Consider the following 23,127-nt stretch of genomic DNA (forward strand, 5'->3'; position numbering starts at 1 on the left):
GTATGCTTCCAGTTGGACCAACGGTTCAGTGTTTGTGGCAACTTTGTAGAATATAACAACCAGGAATACTGAGAATTGACTGTATCTGATAAGGGACTTGTATCCAGAATATATAAAAAAAAAAACTGACAACAGATAACCCAACTGAAAGTTGGTGAAGGATTTAAGCAAACATTTCTTCAAAGAAGACATACAAATGGCCACTAAGCACATGAATGAAGAGAAATTCAATATCATTAGTGACTGAAGAAATGCAAATTAAAACCTCAATGAATTATCACTCCAAACTCACTAGAATAGCCACAATCAAGATGACAGATAATAAATACGGTAAAGATTTGGGAAAATTGAAATCCTCATGATTGCTGGTGAGAATGTAAAATAGTGCAGCCATTTCGCAAAATAGTATGGCAGTTTCTCAGTCACTGCAGATGGTGACTGCAGCCATGAAATTAAAAGATGCTTACTCCTTGGAAGAAAAGTTATGACCAACCTAGATAGCATATTGAAAAGCAGAGACATTACTTTGCCAACAAAGGTCCATCTAGTCAAAGCTATGGTTTTTCTAGTAGTCAGGTATGGACGTGAGAGTTGGACTATAAAGAAAGCTGAGCACTGAAGAATTGATGCTTTTGAACTGTGGTGCTGGAGAAGTCTCTTGAGAGTCTCTTGGACTGCAAGGAGATCCAACCAGTCCATCCTAAAGGAAATCAGTCCTGAATATTCATTGGAAGGACTGATGTTGAAGCTGAAACTCCAATACTTTGGCCACCTGATGCAAAGAACTGACTCGTTGGAAAAGACCCTGGTACTGGGAAAGATTGAAGGCGGGAGAAGGGGACGACAGAGGATGAGATGGTTGGATGGCATCATCCACTCAAAGGACATGAGTTTGAGTAAACTCCGGAGTTGGCGATGGGCAGGGAGGCCTGGCGTGATGCAGTCCATCAGGTAGCAAAGGGTTGGACACGACTGAGCGGCTGAACTGAACTGATGGCAGTTCCTCAAAATGTTAAATGTGGTGATACCATATGACCTGACAATTCTACTTGTAGTCAAGAGAAATGAACATTTATATCCACACAAAAACTGCATATGAATGATCAAAATAACCTTATACTTAATAGCCAAGTGTGAATGACTCATCTGCTGTTCTACTGACGGATGATTGATAAAACGTGGTGTATCCATACAATGGAATATTTTGGCCATAAAAAGCAATGAAGCAACACTGAAAATCAACTACATTTCAATAAAAAAAATGTATAAAGAGGAATGAAATACTGATAAACAGGCTACAACGTGGGTGGATTTTGAAAACATGTTAAGTGTAAGAAGCCAGTCACCAAAGATCACTTCAGGGGGACTGACTGCTACTGAGCACAGCATTTCTTTTTGGTGTGATGAAAATGTTCTAAAATTGTGCAAAGAGTTGTACAATTCTGTGAATACACTAAAAATTATCAAGTCTTATACTTTAAATGGGTAAATTATATCTCAGTAAAGCTGTTTTTAATTTTTTTTGTTGTTGTTACATGCCTTCAGAAAAATTTTTAAATTATTTATTTATTTGGCTGCACTGGGTCTTAGTTATGGCATGTGGGATCTGTAGTGGTGGCATGTGAACTCTTATCTGTGGGGTCTAATTCCCTGACCAGGAATCAAACCCAGGCCCCTTGCACTGGGTGCAGGGAGTCTTTGCCATTGAGCCACCAGGAAAGTCCCAATAAAGTTTTTTTTTTTAAAAAGGGCATATGGGCTTTCTGCATATATTTTTAGATGGAAACTCTAGAAGTAGATTTCCTGGTATAGTACTTTGTTACTTTGTTAGTAAGTCAGATAGTAAGTCTAATTTATACTTACATTATCAAAATAACAATCATAACCCTCGGGAGCAGCTACTTTCAGAGCTTCTTCCAAAGACTTTACTGTTTTGTAGTTAAAGGCAACATCAAATCCATGCTTTTTAAGCCAAGCAACTTTTTCATCAGACCCTGCTGTTCCAACAACTTTGCAGCCCTAAATGGGGAGAAAAATGGTAACCATTTATAAACCACAACCAGGGCCAACTATATCCTCCTAGACTGGAAAGGCCAGGTTCCCCCAGAACACCCTCCTAGGTATTGAGTCACATATATAATGTCTAGGTCTATTGACCCTAGAGGTGAGATTAGTCCCTAAACTAGCCTATGATACAACCCAAATGTAACTTCAGCTTGCCTCTGCCCACCCAACAGATCCGTCCTACGTTTAGGTGGTTGGCAGCTCTTTTCAACCTGCTGGCTTGACAGCCTACTCATCTGACTCTCCTGTTTCTTCATGTTGGGGCTTCTTGCTTGCAGTGACTTCCATGCTACCTCTTGGTGCAGTGGCACTTTGGACGGTAATTTTGGCTCAGCCCTGTAACCCTCACATCATAGAGAGACCTCTTGGTAACTGCCCCATATTCTGTGATTTAGCCCAAAGCGTTGGACTAGATGCTGCCTAATCATAGAGGAAGTAGTGTGCATTCAGCTTGAGAATAGAGATTATATTGGTAGAAAGTTCTATTCTGAATGCATCGTGAAGACCAGAATATCAGCCTCTGTTCACTTTCACCTGGACTGGGTACATATATGTATGTATCTGCACAAACAGCTGCCATATAGTTTTTCCACTCATTCCTGATTCAAGAAGAAATGATTTTGCGCAGTCTCTATCCTTGGTCCTTGTTCCTTCTAAACATACACTCTCATGGGATGATCTCATTTATTCTTACCACCTCACTGCCACCTTCCTGGAGATGATTCCCTTGTCTCTTAACTGCAGTCAGGCCTCTACCCTAGTTCCAAATCAGTATTTCTGAAGACCTCTACTAATCTACACTTGGATAGCCCGTGGAGCCTCGTAATCAGTGTGTCTGAAGTGGAATGTATTTTTTCCCTTGCTTCTTACTTGGTGTTCCTCCTCTGTTCTCTATTGTAGTGAGTGATACTCAGTTACCCAGTTAACCAGACCTGACACACATGAGTCGTAGGAGATGCTTGCTTTCCGCCCTCTTCTATCCACATCCAATCACCAGGTTTTATTCTTTTTCACCAAATATCCTTAAAAGCTACTTCTGACTTTCTGTCTTCACTGTCAGTCTATCATAATTTTCATCTGGATTACTGTAAGAGCCTCCTAATTTGACTTCTTGTTCCTAGCATCATGTCCCTATGAACTGTTCTCCTCCAAAGGCCAAGGTGATTTCTCTAAAATGAAGGGTTAAGCATGTCACTCCTCTAAGGATTAAGCACTGACTTCTTAGCATAGCAGTCACTAGTGAAGCTTCTAAAAGAACAGGTTTAAGGATAAGTCCTATCAAACTTTTGAAATAAAAATTCCTTTAAAAAAATTATTTTTTTAGCCATATCATGTGGCGTGAGGGCTCATACTTCCCTGACCAGGGACTGAAGCTGCATCCTCAGCAGAGAAAGCACAGGGTCCTAACCATAAGGCCATCAGGGAATTCCTCCCCTCAAAACATCCCTTAAAATTTTAATAAAACATTTAAAATTTGAATTTTGGAAATATTACTAATTCATTTTATAAGTCTAGTGTAACCCAAAGCTAAACACTGATATGTTCCAAACTTTAAACCAAACTCACCTATGAGTATAGATGCAAAAATTCTATGTATAATGTCATTAGATCAATTCCAAAAGTATAAATTTAATATATACCATAGGTAAATAAAGATTATTCCAGAATGCTATTATGGCTTCAGATTAGGAAACTAACATAATTCTTTAACTGCAAAGTATAATAAAATTCAACATTTATTCTTATTTATTTACTTATTTAAATAAATTCCTGCAACCACTATGATAGCCTCATCTATTTGTATTCCAAGTGCCCATCAGCACTGGATACCAGCCCAAACACTTGGCTGTTGTTCATAGCCCTGTATTCATCTGTATTCTCCCCAACTCTTTCATTAGAAACCAGGCCCTGAAACTAGGTCCTACACCCTCTGGCAAAGGATCAACCAAACCAGATCACCTTGGGACATTTCTATAACGTGGTACATCCTGACCACATCTGAGCTGCCTGATGTCTTGTACTCCCACCATCAGATCAGATCTCTTGAGCACAAACACCTGTCCATATCAGAGCCAGTGTTTCCAAGGCCTGGGTGCCTCCCATGAGTTAGTTCCCAAGCTAGGGCCCCACTGCTCTGGGCTGACTGCACTAAGCTTTGAAATGGGGCCATAGGGGCAATGACTCTTGGTTGGCTGATCAAGTCCCTTCTTCAGTTGTTTGGGGCAATCACAAAGAAAGGAGATTAAGCTGTAACAAGAAACATTCAGTAAAAACTACGAGAATAGTTCACAAACTCACTACTGTAGCAGAGTCCATTCCTGACGCGATACCTGCAATGTTATCAAATAACAACGTTCAGGTCATCATTGCTGCACCATTTTCCCTGTTCCCCCCTTTTCTCAGTCATGCCCAATATCCAACTTCTACAAGAGGTCAACTAGACCAAACTCCCGGAGGTGAGGCAAGGTCTGCTGTGTCCACTGCTACATTCCCAGTGCACACTGTGGGTGTCAAGTGAGTGGTTGTTATGGAGGAAGCCACTTACCTTGAGCTTAGCGATCTGCCCCACAACAGAGCCCACTGCCCCTGCTGCCGCACTAACCAGCACTGTTTCTCCACCCTTCACTCCACAGATGTCAAACAGGCCAAAGTAGGCTGTTAGGCTGAGGGAAGAAAAGCAAGTCTATGTGGATAAATTTGTTTCTTTCCTCTGTATCTCATTTATTTATCCCTGAAGACCTTCTCAGCAGCCCACTGCCATGGGTCCAGGTAAAAGACAGAAAATATAGGAAATGGATAGTACCAGCTACCAATGGTCCACTTCCTCCTTCTTTACCTCTAGGAGAGGAACAAAGATGATGGGAACTATGGATGGAACAGTGAGGTGGCTCAAAAAGAGCAGTGTCTTGTCCATCCCCAGGTCAGGTTTCAAGGGTGAAGGAAAGTTGGTTCCCCTTAAACCTTAGGGATCCTAGAACAGACAGCTTATGCCTCATGCCCATGTAAGTTCTAGGGAGACGATGAGCTTTATGGGGAAAGCCTCCATGTCGTCATGGCGCCCTAGTCCCAGAGCAGAGATGACTGTGTGTGGATGGTATCTAGGCCTGAGGGGTCAGGGAGAAACACATTGAGTTTCCCATGCTCTGAAGTGTGAGGAAGAACTCCTACAGTTCCCCCATCTTGTTTGAAGTGAAATGCCAAGGTCAGCTGGCAGGGAAAGAACTAGTGGGCCTGCAAAGACGCAGCTCAGACAGCACCAATGGGGACGAGGTGAGGGAACCACCACGCCTCAGTAGAGTCCCAGCTCAGAAGGGACGTGGCTGAGGACTCAGTCGGAAAAGTTACGCTTTGAAGTCTCAAAGCATAAGACTTATGACCAGCATAAGGCTAAGACAGATCAAGAGCAAGAAGTTGTCCCCACCGCTACTAGCACTGGGTTTGTGTTAGCCCTGGGAGCCTTGCATCTACCCTAGGGAGAAGACAAAGGAAATTGTAGTATGATCCTGAAATGATGTGAGAAATCACTGGTTTGACTAAGGTTTATTTTTACTATATCAGCTGGAGATAGAAATGAAACACAGGAGCAGAAAATTTTCAAGTTCTATTTTTGTACCCCTGAGTCTGAGCCCATGAAACCTGTTCCATCATGGTGATTGTGGAGCCACTGGCAAAATTTCAGACAGATTCTTAGAAAGTTATTTCTGTGTAAAACAAAGCTACACGCTGGCATAACTTAAGCTTACTCAGCCTCTGATTACATTTGAGGGCCAGATACAGTTGGGCACTGAAGGGAAAGCAGAGAAGGCAGACAGCACTTTTTCTGAGGACCCAGATATCTAAAGTCCCCTTGATCCAGTGCTTTTCAAAAGACAGATGGAACAACCTTCTGCCTCAGAAGCAACTGAAGTTTTATTAAAAATTTAGATTCCCAGTCCCACTGATTTCCGGGATATGGAAATCTGAATTTAATAGGACTCTAGGTAATTCTTATGAATGCATACAACGGGGAACCACTACCTTACGCTGATTCCAGAGTGTATGGATAAGTTAGCCTAACTCCCAGAAAGAAGCAGAAGGTATATTTCAGATAGGGTCATGCCACCTGCAACAATCCTTAGGCCCCCCCCTCCCCCAATATCCCTTCTAGATATTTGCAAAATCAGCCTTTAATTAGATACACTGTCTTAAGACATACAAGGTCTTTCCCAAACATCGTCTTTTAAAAGTAAACTGGAGAACTTCCCTGGTGTGGCAGTGAATAAGTATCCACCTGCCAGCGCAAGGGACATGAATTCAATGCCTGGTCTGGGAAGATTCCACGTGCTGCAGAGCAAGTAAGCCCGTGTGCCACAGTTACTGAAGCCCGTGAGCCACAGTTACTGAAGCCCATGCACCACAGTTACTGAAGCCCATGCACTCTGGGGCCTATGAGCCTCAACAAGCGAGGCTCGTGTGCCTAGAGCCTGTGCCTCACAACAGGAAACGCCACTGCAGTGAGAAGCCCATGCACCACAAGGGACAGCAGCCTCCACTTGCTGCAACTGGAGAAAGCCTGAGGGCAGCAACAGAGACCCAGCACAACCGCCCCCCGCCCCCCACCCCGAATTAATTTAAAAGTAATAAAAAATAAAAGAAAACTGGAGATAAGATGGAGAAGCCAACAATAAAGAAATCCTATAAGGAAAATTTAAGGTATGCTTTGGATGAAGGGTGACTGGATAGAATCAACATGTTGGAGAGAAAAACACTTAAACTCAGCCGAAGAGGAAGACAGAGGTCCCACTGACAGAAATAATGCAATACTTTGGGAGGATGTGAAATCTCTGGAGCCTGGACAGGTGAAAGTCCCTAGGTTTCAAAGTTCAACTTCTTTCATAGATTAGCGGAAGCTCCTGGATTCTGGAAGTGTTGACCCATCCTGTTGGTAAGCAGCTTATCTAGGCAAAAATTCTCAAAGAATGGGTGATGTTTTGTTAGGGGAGGCTAGAAATGTGACTTGCATAACCCCTCCCACTCAGTCTTTGAGAACCACTGTATGAAGTTGATTGGAGTAAAAACATACTCCTTAAGGACTTGGAACAGGTGAATGAGAAATATACCCACAAATTAATAAATTGTCTTCTGTTTTAGAATTCAAATCTCCTAATATTTTACAAATTACTTTCTCTCCAACTAAGTCATGGGAGACTGACCCTGTGGTTTCCTCGTGTCTGCCCTCACCCCTGTGCTCCTACCCCTGGGTCACAATTTAGAGAGAAGGATGGGTGGAATAACAAGATAAGAGGAAGTGTTGTCACTGTAGAGCCAGGCAGGAAAGATCGAGAAGGGCTGTCATTCTGTTTAGTGCCCGCTATTTGCATGTAAGAAGGCATTGCTAAGTCACTTCGGTAGGGTCTGACTCTTTGCAGCCCCATGGACTGTAGCCCACCAGACTCCTCTGTCCATGGGATTCTCCAGGCAAGAATACTAGAGTGCGTTGCCATGCCCTCCTCCAGGGAATCTTCCTGAACCAGGGATCAAACCTGTGTCTCTTAAATCTCCTGCATTGGCAGGTGGGTTCTTTACCACTAGCACCACCTGGGAGGCCCAAGAAGGCATTGGTGCTGCTGCTGCTGCTGCTGCTAAGTCGCGTCAGTCGTGTCCGACTCTGTGCAACCCCATAGATGGCAGCCCACCAGGCTCCCTTGTCCCTGGGATTCTCCAGGCAAGAACACTGGAGTGGGTTGCCATTTCCTTCTCCAATGCATGAAAGTGAAAAGTAAAAGTGAAGTCGCTCAGTCGTGTCTGACTCTAAGCATCCTCTAATCTCACAATGTTGTCTCTTGACTGTGGTACTTCTGAGGAGTTCAAATTCTGAGTGTTACATGAACTTGAGATGTAAGGGATCGGTTATGCAGGAGGCTGATTCTTTCAGTGAAATGAATAATATTTCATTCTCTAGAAGTCCTCCAAAAGGTTAAAAAGAAGGAGGGCAGAAGAGTGGGAAGAAGGAAAGAAGGAAGAAAAGGATCACATAACTTAGAGAAACTCTCCAGCCTAGAAAAGTTTTGGGGACTCTGAAAGGAATTCTGTCAACCTTACTTCTCCAGGGCGTGAGAAGAACCTTGAGGTGCAGAGAGCAGCTGGGGCCTGGAGAGCAGACACAGGATGAACTGCTCAGGAGTCTTCCTGAAGGCCAGGCCAAGAGACACTGGGCTATTTTAAAGCTATCCACCCTGAGTGACTGTACAACTATTGTGATTCATCTCAGTTATTAAATTTCAGATGCCTTGACACCTCTGGAAACTCAGATGTTGAAAGGTGGTGAGGAATCAGAGGTGATACAGAAAGGCCAAGGTACATTGAACTCTCTTTCCCTTTTAAGCTCTGAAACAGAGGCAGATGAGTGAGGGGTGAAGGAAGACCTTTCCAGAAACTGAAGGAGCTGGTTTCTTTGTGTCACCACTTCCCGGAGGCTTGAGAGGGACTGTGCCCCCTGCTGTTCCTCACTGTCACTTCCTTCTTGTACCCGAGCCCGCCTCTCTCCCCTTCAGCCCCAAAGCGAATTCCAGCCCCTCTTCTTCCCTTCTTAGTCCCATCATCCTCTCTAATCCACTCCTGAGCTTAGAATGCCTCTTCTTGTTAATCAAGCTCTGGACCAACTATTTTGGGAAACCAAAACGTCAGGGATTCAAACAAGTGAAATATACCCATGAAACTCACCCGGGCATGCCAACCGTTCCCAGAGCCAGAGACAGTGGTAATGTGTCTGGCCACTCTGCAAGCACCTTTTCCAGTTTTTCCCCATTAGAAATGGAATGCGTTGTCCAGCCAGAAGGAGCCACCACAGTAGTTCCTGGTGGGAAAGCTGCATTTTTACTTTCCACAACTCTGAAAGAGAAAGCACATCCAGACGCATGAGACCCCTTTCCTTTTAAGGGAGTTTGGATGCTGCACGGTTAGTGTCCACAAAGGGGCACTGAGCTCAATAGTCCTTGATCAAATACCTTGCCACATCTCTCCATCAGAAGAGCCACTGGTCTTTCCTAGAGAAAAAAATATGGGCCATCAGAGAGGAATTCTCAACTGGTCCAGCATCTGTCCCTGTCATCACTCACTCCTCTCTAAGCAAGAGAAGTTCATCCTCCGGCTCAAGGTGACCTGGACATCAGCCTCTTCTCTTCTTCAGAGGCTGCCCTTCATCTCTTAGCCCTTCCTCTCTCTTCAGTCCTCAGCATTTCCTCTCTCACTGTCCCTCTCCCTCAGCATGGAAGTATGATCTACGTCACTATCGTTCAATCTCATCCTATATGAAGAAACCTGTTAATAGGCCATGAGACAAAAATGGATAAATAAAGAGATATATACCTTGTGCTTGGAGAGAAATATTGTAAATAAATCAATTTCCCCTAAATGAATCTATTAAGCCATTGAAATCCCAATGAAAATCCAAATAGGATTTCAATAAATGGTATTATAACTTGCCAGTCATTTGAAGTATAAACACTTTAGTCCTTGCTCCAAAATAAAAGTTAAATGTCTAGAAGATAAAATATAACATACTAGAAGAAAAAGTGAATAAATATTCTAGCAATTTTGGAGTGGAGAATGCCATTCTAATCATGAAATTTTATCAGCTATGACTGGACACAAAAGAAAGGCCCAAATGTTTTCAGTACTAATATTTGTAACACATAAAAAGTTTTACAGATCAATTTAAAAGATGAAAAGACTTAAAAGAAAAAGGCAAATGACATGAATAGATAATTCACAGAAGAAAACCATTAATTTTCAAAGAGAATGTCAACATCATTAATAATGAAAGAAATGCAAATTAAATTAAACATCGAATAAGCAAGATCAGTTAAGTATCATTTATTCACCTCAGATTGCCAAGTGATAGTTAGCAATGATCATATAGTTACCAAGGAAATAGGTTCTTTAAGACACTCTTGGTAGGAAGGTATATAATTTTTTTGAAGTGAAATCTGTCGTTATCTCTTCAAATTAAAATGTACATCTTCTTTGACCTAGAATTTACACTTCTGGGGATTCAACGTAAAGCAATAGTCATCCAGGTAGGCAAAGAATACAGAGACATACTCAGATCGATGTATGCATATTCCTTGCAGAACTAGGGAGTAGATAAGTTAAATGTCAGGTATCAATGGAATGGGCTTCTCAGGTGGCTCGGAAGTAAAGAGTCTGCCTGCCAGTGCAAGAGATGCAGTTCTGACACCTGATCTGGGAAGATCCCCTGCAGTAGGAAATGGCAACCCACTCCAGTAGTCTTACCTGAGAACCCACAGACAGAAGAACCAGGAGGACTACAATCCATGGGGGTTGCAAAGAGTAGGACTTAGTGACTGAACAACAATAAAAACAATGGAGTAATCTGCAAGCCTTTAAGAGGTAAGTGGTATACTTATACACTGTCAACAAAAGATAGCCATCACATATTGAGGAAAAGCAATTTGCTGAAGGGCTTTTAATCCCCTTAAAGATTATAAATATTAGTACATGTACTGAACAATTTTTGAAATAATAATATATTAACAACAGTCATCTCTAAGGTTCAGATGATGGGGGAACTTTCAGTTTCCAATATATACATTTTTATCTTATTTGAATTTTCGTAATAATCAGGAACTGCATGAATACACATTTTTTTTAGTACTTAAAAGTAAGGATAGCAAAGCGAAGTTGCAATGATAAGAATTTCACCTTCTTCCCTCCCTTACTTTCTTTCTCCAAGAAAGGGAAGTCGCTCAGTCATGTCCGACTCTCTGAGACCCCATGGACTGTAGCCTCCCAGTGTCCTCCGTCCATGGGATTTTCCAGGCAAGAATACTGGAGTGGGTTGCCATTTCCTTCTCCAGGGGATCTTCCCAACTCAGGGATCGAACCCACGTCTCCTTCATTGCAGGCAGATGCTTTACCATCTGAGCCACCAGGGAAGCCCTCAAAAGTAAGGATAGCAAAGCTAAGTTGCAATGATAAGAATTTCACCTTCTTCCCTCCCCATCAGCTAGTCAGGAAAAGGACAGATTTCCCAAGTAATTTCCGAGGTTGAACAGTGAGTGACCCGCGCAACCTGAAGAAATTGTAGGAGTGATGGACAGAAACAGGGCCCAGCAGGAGGTAAAGGGGAGACATATTGTCCAAACACTAGGACAAAAGGATATCACTACCTGGCCACTTGCTCTCCCATCATCACGTCACCCTCCTTCAAGCTTTTTGCCATAATTCTGAAACAAAACAAAACCATTCTTAATATATAGGAGCATCTGGGAGAAAATGGTCTTAAGTTTCAAGCCAAATGGAAAACCACTAGGGAAGTGTATATAAAACTGAAACCCAGCCACATGAGGGCAGTACAACTGGGTGGAATGGGGGAGGAAAGCTGTTACAGGCAGTTCTGATCTGGTAGTATTTTTCTATGAAATGAACATGAGAATCTTACCATCATGCTCAATTGTGGCTGAATTTCTACCAATGCCTTTGAAAACATAACCCAGGTACCACTGGGCACTTGTGACCCAAAACACTAGACATGCAAAAAGAAATGCTAATTAATATCTGGACATACATTTTTCACTTTAGATTTGAATCTCTATCAATCAACTGTGAAAAAAAATATTTAAAAGAATGATGACTGCATTGTTCACCTAGGCAAAAAGTTATTGAGTCAGTGGCCAATGAAAGCTTTTATCCCCTCCCCACCCTGAATTGCTTACTAAGTACACACAGTTTAGTCAGCTGCGGATTACCTAAATTACAAGAATGTATGTAAAGGAAAGGCAAGAAAATCTAATTTTAGTCTCAGCCATCTTCCTCTACCCAAATTATTTGCCAACAGTGACATGGAGAAACTGGAGTTTGGCTTATTTCTTCTTTTAGTGTTTTGGGAAGCAATTCTGATGAATGATGAGGGGCAAATTGAACACAATAAGACAGGGGATGCTTGTAAAATAAAGGGGCCAGTGTTGTCTACCACCATTCTGCGCAGACTTTTGCCTGAAAAAGATGAGCATCTGTGAATCCCATCACTGACATCATACTCTGAGAAATGGGGAAGTGACAGTGTTTTGAATCAGCTGGATTATTCTAAAATATTGCCCATGGCAAGGTAGTATCTGATGCACAACATAAGAATTTTCCAGAGGAAAATAATACCTCATGTAAGGATCCACAGTGAAGTACAAAGCTTCCAGCAGGACCTCTGCAAAATAAAGCATTCCACAGGCAATTAGAAACCTTGGCCTTGTGCCTTATCTCTGGCCTCCTCAAAGAACAAAGACAGTCTTTCTGCTTCAGGCTTATGCTCTCATCTGTGCTTTCTGGATGTTTTCTTGTTTGTTTTTTGTTTTAGAATTAATTTTGAACATTTATTCTCATCATTACAGTTTGATATATAAAGACATCAGACATAAAAGTAAACATTGGGAAGCACACATATATTTCCATTCTGAAAGAAGTCATGTTATATTTACAGAAAAAAATGCAGCAAATATTAAGGTATTCAAAGTAATTTTTTGACAATTCAGATGTGGCATACTTACAACAAAAGTATAAGTTTTAAAATAATTAAATAATTTTCATAGAATTATAAAAGTACTGAGATAACGAGACCCTGAAACTCACAAGAACATTTTCCTATGCTATTGAATACAAGGGTAATTCTATAAAAAGTCCCAAAATAAAGCTAATATTTTTCCACTCTGAAGTATATTAAATTACCGAACCAAAATATTAAAATGAACATGCAATGTGGAAGCTGTACCAAAGAAAACAGTATTAAAGTCCTGAATATTGACAACTGTCTTCACAATATGTCTTAGGTGTGTTCATGAAAAATGAGCTTTCTAAGAGAGCCGATGGAATGGATATATCTGCAGAGAAAGAGAATAAAGCCTTTTCATTCTATCATTTTCAAATGTAACTGCGAAAAAGAAAAAAAAATCTAATATAAGTTTTTAAAGTATTAGCTTATGAATAAAAATGTGGAGTGGTGCATTCTTCATGCATTTGGATTTTTAAACTGATGCTATGATCATTGTAGTAAAATAGATAGCAACTTCTAGACCCCAAAACTGTAGTAAGATATCCACTCCCTCTTTCTCTTTCTCAAACAAGAAGTCATCTTAGAAAATGGAAAGAAGAAACAGTGACGTGTGAATTCAAAACAACACAGTACTATAATGTGCCAAAAAATCATAAAAACAGCAGCATGTGAAATTCAAGACTATTTTCTTAAAGCAAACTTTAAGAACTTAAGGCTGAACCATAAGAACACTGCTTGGTCATACCGGTCTATTATTCAACTCCTGAAAATAATGACTTTTTAGAGAGGCGCTTGTATTTATGATATCCCCATGATTAAATGTATGCTCAAATTTGTGTTTTAAAACATATATTGAGGGGCTTCCATGGCAGTCTAGTTAAGACTTAACCTTCCAAAGCAGGGGGCTAAGATCCCATATGCTTTGGGGCCAAAAAACCAAAACATAAAACAGAGGCAATAATGTAACAAATTCAACAAAAGACTTTAAAATTGGTCCACATTAAAAAAAAAACTTAAAAAAAGACACATTTAAAATATAAATATTACACAGATAGTAGAATAACAGTATTCCAGTATCTCTAACACAAAATGGTATGTTATTTAGCGCATTAACCTATGCTACTGACAATTAATTTTATCCCAACTGTATAAAACCCATCATGTAGGACTTTTGAGTACATTAATCTCAAAACATTCCTAAACAAGATAAAAAAAATACAGACACTTGAGTATAGATTATTAGTGACAAAAAGCAGAGACTACGATCACATGACCAAGGGTCTTTACATATAAACTTGAGGTCCTTACATATAAATTTGAGGTCTTTCACCGATCCAAATATAGAAGTAAGAGCTGAAGAGCTGACACACTGGAAAAGACCCTGATGCTGGGAAAGACGGAGGGCAAAAGAAGCAGGTGACAGAGGATGAGATGGTTGGATGGCATCACTGACTCAATGGACATGAATTTGAGCAAACTCCAGGAGTCTTTACATATAAACTTGCGGTCTTTCACTTACCCAAACATGGAAGTAAGGACTATTTACAAAACTTTGACAAGAAAATAAAATCTCCAAGAAATTTCACAGCAAAGAATTTTCACAAAATGCTGTACGTCTTGACTAAAGTTTTACAAATGTCTGAGTTATAGCTATTTGAATTCTAATTCTCCCCCTTTCTCCACTCCAGTATAACCCACAACCCTTACTGATAGTCCAATAATATCCTCTATGCAAAACTCACTGCTCACCTTGAGATTCAGAGCATCAAAAATGGTTATAATTTCAAAATTGTCCAGTTTATAGTGTACATTTTACAGCGCCACAGATGATGTCAAGAGTTTAGATATCTCTGGCACTATTTCATTCAATAATATTAACCAATAAGAATGCGTAGAATTTGAATATCTCATTGGAAGCCACAGTAGCATTTAAAAAAAAACCAAAATACTTAAGAAGCATTTTCATGTTTTAAATTGTGAAACATTTAGACTGTCAAATTCACTAGGAAAAAAATGTCACACACACACTTTTATCACCCTGTGAGAACAAAGCATCAGACAGTTGCTCCTGAGACACATTAGGGCTTTTTTCTTTTCTTTTTAAAAGAAACTGTTACTGAGCCCAAGCTCGTTCTGCTCGCCAGAGTGTGGAGGGGCTCACTCTGGCACTGACCAAGGGTGAAGCAAAGCCGCTGTTGCACCCAAGTAGAAAGATGGGACACAAGAAATCGGCCAGGTCTCAGGAAGTAACGGGCTCCTCTGGCAAGGTCATCCTCAAGCTCTCAAGGAGCGAGACATGTGGGCAGCAGAGACCGCGATGGCCATGCAGGAGGAGTTGACATGCTTGTTACTGGGATCGCTGTCTGACGTGGCACGCACCCTGGGCTCCACCTGCCGCTGGCTTCCGCGGTCAGTTCTGACCGATGAAGTGGCCAGGGAGCTGGCATCCCCGGAGCGGAGCTCCCACCTGGCCGTTTGCACAGTGGGTGGGCAGTGGGCACAGGCTGGTCTGGTGGGCTAGAGTTGCGGCGGAGTGGCCTCTGCCTTAGAGGCCCATGCCAGCTGGCTCCAGGGAGAGAGCAAGAAAGGGCCCATCACACTTTGGGTAGGCCACTATTACAAAACTACATTTAGTCAGGTTACTCCCTAGCTTCTTGGCTTGCTGTTGTCTGACTCTTTGCGACCCCATGGACTGCAACACACCAGGCTTCCCTGTCCTCCACTATCTCTCTGAGTTTGTTCAAACTCATGTCCATAGAGTCGGTGATGCCATCCAGCCATCTCACTCTCTGCCAACCCCTTTTGCCCTCAATCTTTCTTAGCATCACGGTTTTTTCCAATGAGTCAGTTCTTCACATCAGGTGGCCAAAGTATTGGAGCTTCAGCTTCACCATCAGTCCTTCCAATGAATACTCAGGATCGATTTCCTTTAGGACTGACTGCTTTGATCTCCTTGCAGTTCAAGGGACTCTCAAGAGATTTCTCTAGCACCACAGTTCAAAAGCATCAATTCTTCGGTGCTCAGCCTTCTTTATGGTCCAACTCTCACATCCATATGTGACTACTAGAAAACCATAGCTTTGACTAGATGGACCTTTGTCAGCAAAGTAATGTCTTTGCTTTTTGATATGCTGTCTGCTGCTGCTGCTGCTGGGGTTTGTCATAACTTTCCTTCCAAGGAGGAAGCATCTCTTAATTGTATGGCTACAATCACTGTCTGTAGTGATTTTGGAGCCCAAGAAAATAAAATCGGTCACTGCTTCTACTTTTTCCCCTTCTATTTGCCTTGAAGTGATGGGAAGAGATGCCATGATCTTAGTTCTTTGAATGCTGAGTTTCAAGCCAACTTTTGCCCTCATCAAGAGGCTCTTTAGTTTCTCTTTGTTTTCTGCCATTAGAGTGGTATCATCTGCATATCTGAGGTTGTTGATATTTTCCCCCAGCAAACTTGATTCCAGCTTGTAACTCATCCAGCCTGGCATTTCACATGATGTACTCTCCATCAGTCAGTCAGTCAGTTCAGTTGCTCAGTCGTGTCTGACTCTTTGCGACCCCATGAATCACAGCATGCCAGGCCTCCCTGTTCATCACCAACACCTGGAGTTCACTCAGACTCCTGTCCATCGAGTCCGTGATGCCATCCAGCCATCTCATCCTCGGTTGTCCCTTTCTCCTACTGCCCCCAATCCTTCCCAGCATCAGAGTCTTCCAATGAGTCAACTGTTCTCATGAGGTGGCCAAAGTATTGGAGTTTCAGCTTCAGCATCATTCCCTCCGAAGAAATCCCAGGGTTGATCTCCTTCAGAATGGACTGATTGGATCTCCTTGCAGTCCAAGGGACTCTCAAGAGTCTTCTCCAACACCACAATTCAAAAGCATCAATTCTTCAGCACTCAGCCTTCTTCACAGTCCAACTCTCACATCCATACATGACCACAGGAAAAACCATAGCCTTGACTAGATGGACCTTAGTCGGCAAAGTAATGTCTCTGCTTTTGAATATGTTATCTAGGTTGCTCATAACTTTCCTTCCAAGGAGTACGCGTCTTTTAATTTCATGGCTGCAGTCACCATCTGCAGTGATTTTGGAGTCCAAAAAAATAAAGTCTGACACTGTTTCCACTGTTTCCCCATCTATTTCCCATGAACTGATGGGACCAGATGCCATGATCTTCGTTTTCTGAATGTTGAGCTTTAAGCCAACTTTTTCACTCTCCTCTTTCACTTTCATCAAGAGGCTTTTTAGTTCCTCTTCATTTTCTGCCATAAGGGTGGTGTCATCTGCATATCTGAGGTTATTGATATTTCTCCCGGCAATCTTGATTCCAGCTTGTGTTTCTTCCAGTCCAGCATTTCTCATGATGTACTCTGCATAGAAGTTAAATAAGCAGGGTGACAATATACAGCCGTGACGTACACCTTTTCCTATTTGGAAACAATCTGTTGTTCCATGTCCAGTTCTAACTATTGCTTCCTGACCTGCATACAGGTTTCTCAAGAGGCAGGTCAGGTGGTCTGGTATTCCCATCTCTTTCAGAATTGTCCACAGTTGATTGTGATCCACATGGTCAAAGGCTTTGGCATAGTCAATAAAGCAGAAATGGATGTTTTTCTGGAACTCTCTTGCTTTTTCCATGATCCAGCGGATGTTGGCAATTTGATCTCTGGTTCCTCTGCCTTTTCTAAAACCAGCTTGAACATCAGGGAGTTCATGGTTCACGTATTGCTGAAGCCTGGCTTGGAGAATTTTGAGCATTACTTTACTAGCATGTGAGATGAGTGCAACTGTGCGGTAGTTTGAGCATTCTTTGGCATTTCCTTTCTTTGGGATTGGAATGAAAACTGACCTTTTCCAGTCCTGTGGCCATTGCTGAGTTTTCCAAATTTGCTGGCATATTGAGCGCAGCACTTTCACAGCATCATCTTTCAGGATTTGAAATAGCTCAACTGGAATTCCATCACCTCCACTAGCTTTGTTTGTAGTGATGTTTTCTAAGGCCCACTTGACTTCACATTCCAGGATGTCTGGCTCTAGATGAGTGATCACATCATTGTGATTATCTGCGTTGTGAAGATCTTTTTTGTACAGTTCTTCTGTGTATTCTTGCCACCTCTTCTTAATATCTTCTGCTTCTGTTAGTTTCATGCCATTTCTGTCCTTTATCGAGCCCATCTTTGCATGAAATATTCCCTTGGTATCTCTAATTTTCTTGAAGAGATCTCTAGTCTTTCCCATTCTGTTGTTTTCCTCGATTTCTTTGCATTGATCGCTGAAGAAGGCTTTCTTATCTCTTCTTGCTATTCTTTGGAACTCTGCGTTCAGATGCTTATATCTTACCTTTTCTCCTTTGCTTTTTGCCTCTCTCCTTTTCACAGCTATTTGTAAGGCCTCCCCAGACAGCCATTTTGCTTTTTTGCATTTCTTTTCCATGGGGATGGTCTTGATCCCTGTCTCCTGTACAATGTCACGAACTCTCCATAGAAGTTAAATAAACAGGCTAACAATACAGCCTTGTCATACTCATTTCCCAATTTTGGACCAGTCAGTTGTTCCATGTAAAGTTCTAACTGTTGCTTCTTGACCTGCATACAGGTTTCTCAGGAGACAGGTAAGGTGGTCCTGGTATTCCCGTCTCTTTAAGAATTTTCCACAGATTGTTGTGACCCACACAGTTAAAGGCTTTCAGTTCAGTTCAGTTCAGTCGCTCAGTCGTGTCTGACTCTTTGTGACCCCATGAATCGCAGCACGCCAGGCCTCCCTGTAGTCAATGAAGCAGAAGTAGATGTTTTTCTGGAATTCCCTTGCTTTCTCTGTGATTCAACGAGTGTGGGCAATTTGATCTCTGGTTCATCTGCCTTTTCTAAACCCATTTTGTTCTAGGCTTACCAGCTTATAAAAGAGGACAGCAATGATGCAGGATACCATATGCATTAAAAGCCGTTTCCCCTTTATGACTGGTGAGAAGCCTTTTGAAAGAACACTGAGAGCAGATAAGGCAGGTCAGGCTCCACATGTTTCCACCTTACATACACATCACTGACCAGAAGGCTCATGTCTTCCAAGTCCACAGGGTCACAAACTTGTTCCTGAGGGCCATTTTTACTTTGAAGTTTTAGCAGAGCTTGTTCAGTCACTGTGGAAGCTGGTTCTTTTGGAAAAGACAGTCAAGCCTTTGAAGTTCCTTGGCTTGACCTTGGCAAGAGATTCATAAATCCTCTCTCCAAAGGGTTGCTGCGAGAGGCTGTGGAATGTGGGGTGGCTGCCACAGCACTGGCAGAGCGGAATGCATGTTTGGATTTGGAAGGACTGTTGGATGCTCTTCTGTGTATACAAATTTCACAGCCTTCTTCCTGCGGCATAGAAGACGCAGATCTGCGGGTCCTACGGCACTACAATGGCACCCAAAACTGCTTGCATCCAACTGTGCCATCAGCCTGCACATAGAAAGTTCAAGATGATGTTACAGTCTCAAAGAGGGTGTCTCTCACCATCATGTCACTTTGTTACATTCCTGGACTTGATGAAGCTCTTTAAGTGGCTGTACCCAGAGAGGTTCCTTTTCCCGTTCAGATCTGAAGTAGGCTATTGTGTCTCCATCCAACCGAAAATATCTTATCTTTCAGTTTTTCATCACTGCTCCTTGTTCGACATAAGAACCAGCTTTGATCACTGCACTGTCTGAAGGCAGTTTGGGAGTAAAGTAAGGAAGATGGCTTTGTGACCGCATCACCTTATTTCTGTCAATAGTTTCACCACATTCATTTACTTCTTTTTGCTGAGTTGGGGTAACAGTGGGCACACCACCAACAGTGTCAGTTCTGTAAGACATTTGCTCCTTTCACACTCACCTTGGTGACCTGGGTTATCAGAATGAGGCTGTGATGGGCAGCTGGATGGGAGAGAGGCTCAAGAAGGAGGAGATCTATGTATACTTGGTGGCTGAGTGGTAAAGAATCCGTGTGCCAGTGCAGGAGATGTGCTGTCCAACCCCTGGGTTGGAAAGACCCCCCTTCCCCTGCCCCCCCAGAAGAAAACAGCAACCCACTCCAGTATTCCTGCCCCGGGAAATCCCATGGACAGAGGAGCCTGTCGGGCTACAGTCCATGGGGTCGAAAACAGTCAGACAGGACTTAGCAACTAAACAACAAATAGCTGATTCACATTATTGTGCAGCAGAAACCAACACAACATTGTAAAGAACTTACCCTCCAATTAAAAATAAATTTAAAACAAAGAAAAAGATTAATATCTCGTTTTGGTACTGCAATTTTTATAGCTTTGTTCACCACATTTACTCATCCTACTAGATCCTGCTGATCACTGACTTGTAAGAAATATTTTCTCCTTCCTGCATCCACAACAAAACAGAACTCAGCCTTTGGCCTTAGCTGCATCATTGACCTTTGAAATGTGGGTAGGTTTAATGACTCCAACAGTGATGACGGATCCAGAAAGCAGGTTTTGTGGATGATCCATGTACCAAACAACACTCTCTTCTCTGGGGTCCAGTATGAAGTACCTCGGAAAAAAATTCCCACTGTTTTCATTTTCTTCACTGTCTCAGTTCAGTTCAGTCGCTCAGTCGTATCCGCGATTGAGTCGTATCCGCCGATTGAGCGTATCTTTGCGACCCCATGAATCGCAGCACGCCAGGCCTCCCTGTCCATCACTAACTCCCGGAGGTCACTCAGACTCACGTCCATCGAGTCAGTGATACCATCCAGCCATCTCTAAGAAACCACAAATGCGGTTCTGACAAGCCACGTAAAGCCTTTTCCAGCTTGAACATTACACAGCGCCCCGCCTATCCCTCGAGCCGCCCAGCGGGCTTCAGCGAGCTCTGAGCTCTACCGGCCGCGCCTCTCTCTGACCCGGCGCCGCCGCGATTATCGATTATTGCACCAGTCTTCCTGTCAGCCCTTGGCCTGGAGCACCCGCGCAGGCCCGCCCCATGTCCCACAGGTACGGAGCTTCGGGTTGGGGAGCGGGGAAAAAGACGGCCCCCACGAAGGCTCACCCACGCACTGCGCACCAGTGCCGGCGCAGCCAAGATTTCGGAGCCGGCACTCCCTGTGCTTTCTCTTATATCTATTTACTCAGCATTCACTTCATGCTTTACATAGATTATTTTCTATGATGTTCTGAACAATTATTGTTTCCATTTTATTAAAGCTTAGGTTAAGCATCTTGCCCAGGGCCACATTTGTAACTGCTATGCCACAGGGCTCACGTAGGGTTTTATTATCAGCCCATTAGTATTTCACAATGCATGCATTTTCCTGGAGTGACTCTCATTCACCCATCCTCTGGAATTTTGATTCTGGGTTTTGGCTTTTGCAACCTAGATGGATGGATAACAGTAACCGTGTTAGTTAATTGCATGCCTGTTGGTTACCCAAAGCTTACCTACCTGAAAACAGCCCTTAGCAGATGCTCTGAAAGCTCATCTCCAAACACGTGATGGGATGCCTTGCCATTTTTCTCCCTTCGACTTCCTCAGGCTTGCCTCATCCCTCCAGTTCCCCCAAGGAGATGGGAGGCCCCTCAGTGAAGAGGCTTTCCCCTCCTTGTTTGCTCCAGGGATAAGTCTGAGCTTTGCACACAGCTGCTAGGCAGTGCAGCCCCACTTTTACCATGGGACTCACTGGGACAGAGAGGGAATCCTCCCCCATGGCTGGCCAAAGTCAGGAAGAACCATGCCCCCAGGCATGCAATCACCAAGGAAAGAAGAGGGATCCTCCAACATGACATCGAGGCTTCACAGAGACAACCTTGGAAAGGTCTCTGCGGTAGATGTGAAAGGGCCACAGATACTACCCATCCCTGTGTGAGAGCGTCTTTGCCATCTTCCCACCAAAAAGTCTATGATGGGACCTCCCTGGTGGTCCAGAGGTTAAGACTTCACGTTCCAGTGCAGGGGGTGCAGGTTCAGTCCCTGGTCAGGTAGCTAAGATCCCATATGCCTCTTGGCCAAAAAACCAAAGCATAAAACAGAAGCAATATTGTAACAAATTCAATAGTTTAGTAGTTAGTAATTTGTCGCGCAGTCGTGTCCAACTCTTTGTGACCCCATGGACTGTAGCCTACCAGGCTCCTCCCTCCATTGGATTCTCCAGGCAAGAGTACTGGAGTGGGTTGCCATTTCCTTCTCCAGGGGATCTTCCCGACCCAGGGATCGAACCCAGGTCTCCCGCATTGCAGGCAGACGCTTTAACCTCTGGGCCACCAGGGAACCCAACAAATTCAATAAAGGCTGAAAAAAATGGTCCACATTAAAAAAAAAAAATCTTAAAAAGGAAAAAGAAGTCTATGGCCATACTATGAATTTGGGCTTAGCTATGTGACTTGCTTTGATGAACAGCATATTAGCAAACAGTCCTTGCATATTGGAGCTTGCCAGTTCCTGCAGATCTAGACTTATGAAATCACAGTAATAAACAAAGAGCTCAAACCAGCATGTTAGAAAGGCCACAGAGAGGAGAACTGAGGAGTGCACCCTCAGCAGAAAGCCAGTTAACATGACATGTGAGTAACGCCGGAAGGAACCATTTAGCCCAGATAAGATCTACAGAATGCTTGCCAACTTAATCCTGCCTAAACTGCCAACCCACAGAATCATGATCTAGTAAATGATTGTTTTAAGTCTCTAAATGTTGGGGTGGTTTGTTATTCAGCAAAAGTGAACTGACACAGTCTCTTCCAACTTCAATCTCCTGAGTATGACTTACCTCCATCTTTTAAGGGTGGGAGTTCAACTGTCTTCAGTTCAAAGTCACTATTAGTTGGGTAACCTACAAAGTGTTTCTTCAGGGTCCAGCTCTTTGCATGAACCATCCTGAAGCTCCTAGAATACAGTGAACATGTAGTCAATGTCATGATGTGACTGATTTCTTACAGCTCCCTGAGTGTTGCCCGAAGGCAAACAAAGGGTTCACCCATCATCAGCTTTCTCATTTAACCTCAATCATGTTTATCTAGTATTCATTGTTCCTGCTGCTGTGCTAAGCACGGCATACTTATCTCATTTTACCCTCATAACTTCCCTCTAAGAGGGGCATTATTATCATTGCCAGGGGCACAGTGTACAGATGAGGAAGTGAGTCTACCTTAGAAATCTCCAAGGCAAGTAATAATATTAACCCACACAGACTTTTCCTGGCCACTGCTAAGGCTTCCTTAGGAAGTGAACAGATACCTGGAGTGCAAATATTCCATTTCTCTCCTCATATGAAGCTAATTCTAAGAAAAAACATCAAACACAAAGGACCTACTAGAAGTCCACGCACGTCTTTCAGACGCAGCGCTGCCTTGTAACACAAGCAGTCTCCAAAACTCCTGACAGCCACTGGGTGGCGATGCTGCTCAGCCTCATTTTCAAACGCGCGTTTTCTTTGGCAGCAAAGAAGAAATCATTTGCCTGCACCCAAGGCCAGGAGAAAATTCAAGTGACCCCGAGCTCTTGGGTCAGAATACTTTGCTTGGAGCGATGTAGGTGGTTCGAGCCACAACCTTACTGTTC

General features: G+C 42.9%; 1 protein-coding gene and 1 pseudogene across 2 annotated transcripts in view; both read right to left on the reverse strand.

Moving 5' to 3' along the window:
* Positions 1-23,127, reverse strand: part of PTGR1 (prostaglandin reductase 1) — a 31,680-nt gene that overhangs the window by 7,968 nt on the left and 585 nt on the right. Inside the window, exons 2-7 of one of the 2 annotated variants that reach the window (XM_068974102.1) lie at positions 22,337-22,452; positions 12,220-12,265; positions 11,235-11,291; positions 8,767-8,934; positions 4,610-4,727; positions 1,864-2,019 (exon numbers count right to left, since the gene is read on the reverse strand). In XM_068974102.1, the coding sequence (XP_068830203.1) occupies positions 1,864-2,019; positions 4,610-4,727; positions 8,767-8,934; positions 11,235-11,291; positions 12,220-12,265; positions 22,337-22,442 (651 nt within the window). In that variant the 5' untranslated portion in view covers positions 22,443-22,452. Of the gene's footprint in view, positions 1-1,863; positions 2,020-4,609; positions 4,728-8,766; positions 8,935-11,234; positions 11,292-12,219; positions 12,266-19,813; positions 19,879-22,336; positions 22,453-23,127 lie in introns of those variants that run through there. The other variant, XM_068974103.1, reaches the window with a different exon arrangement.
* Positions 18,739-20,084, reverse strand: LOC138081063 (pleckstrin homology domain-containing family A member 1-like; annotated as a pseudogene).

The sequence above is a fragment of the Capricornis sumatraensis genome, chromosome 6 (assembly GCF_032405125.1).
Source record: "Capricornis sumatraensis isolate serow.1 chromosome 6, serow.2, whole genome shotgun sequence".
Lineage (NCBI taxonomy): Eukaryota > Metazoa > Chordata > Mammalia > Artiodactyla > Bovidae > Capricornis > Capricornis sumatraensis.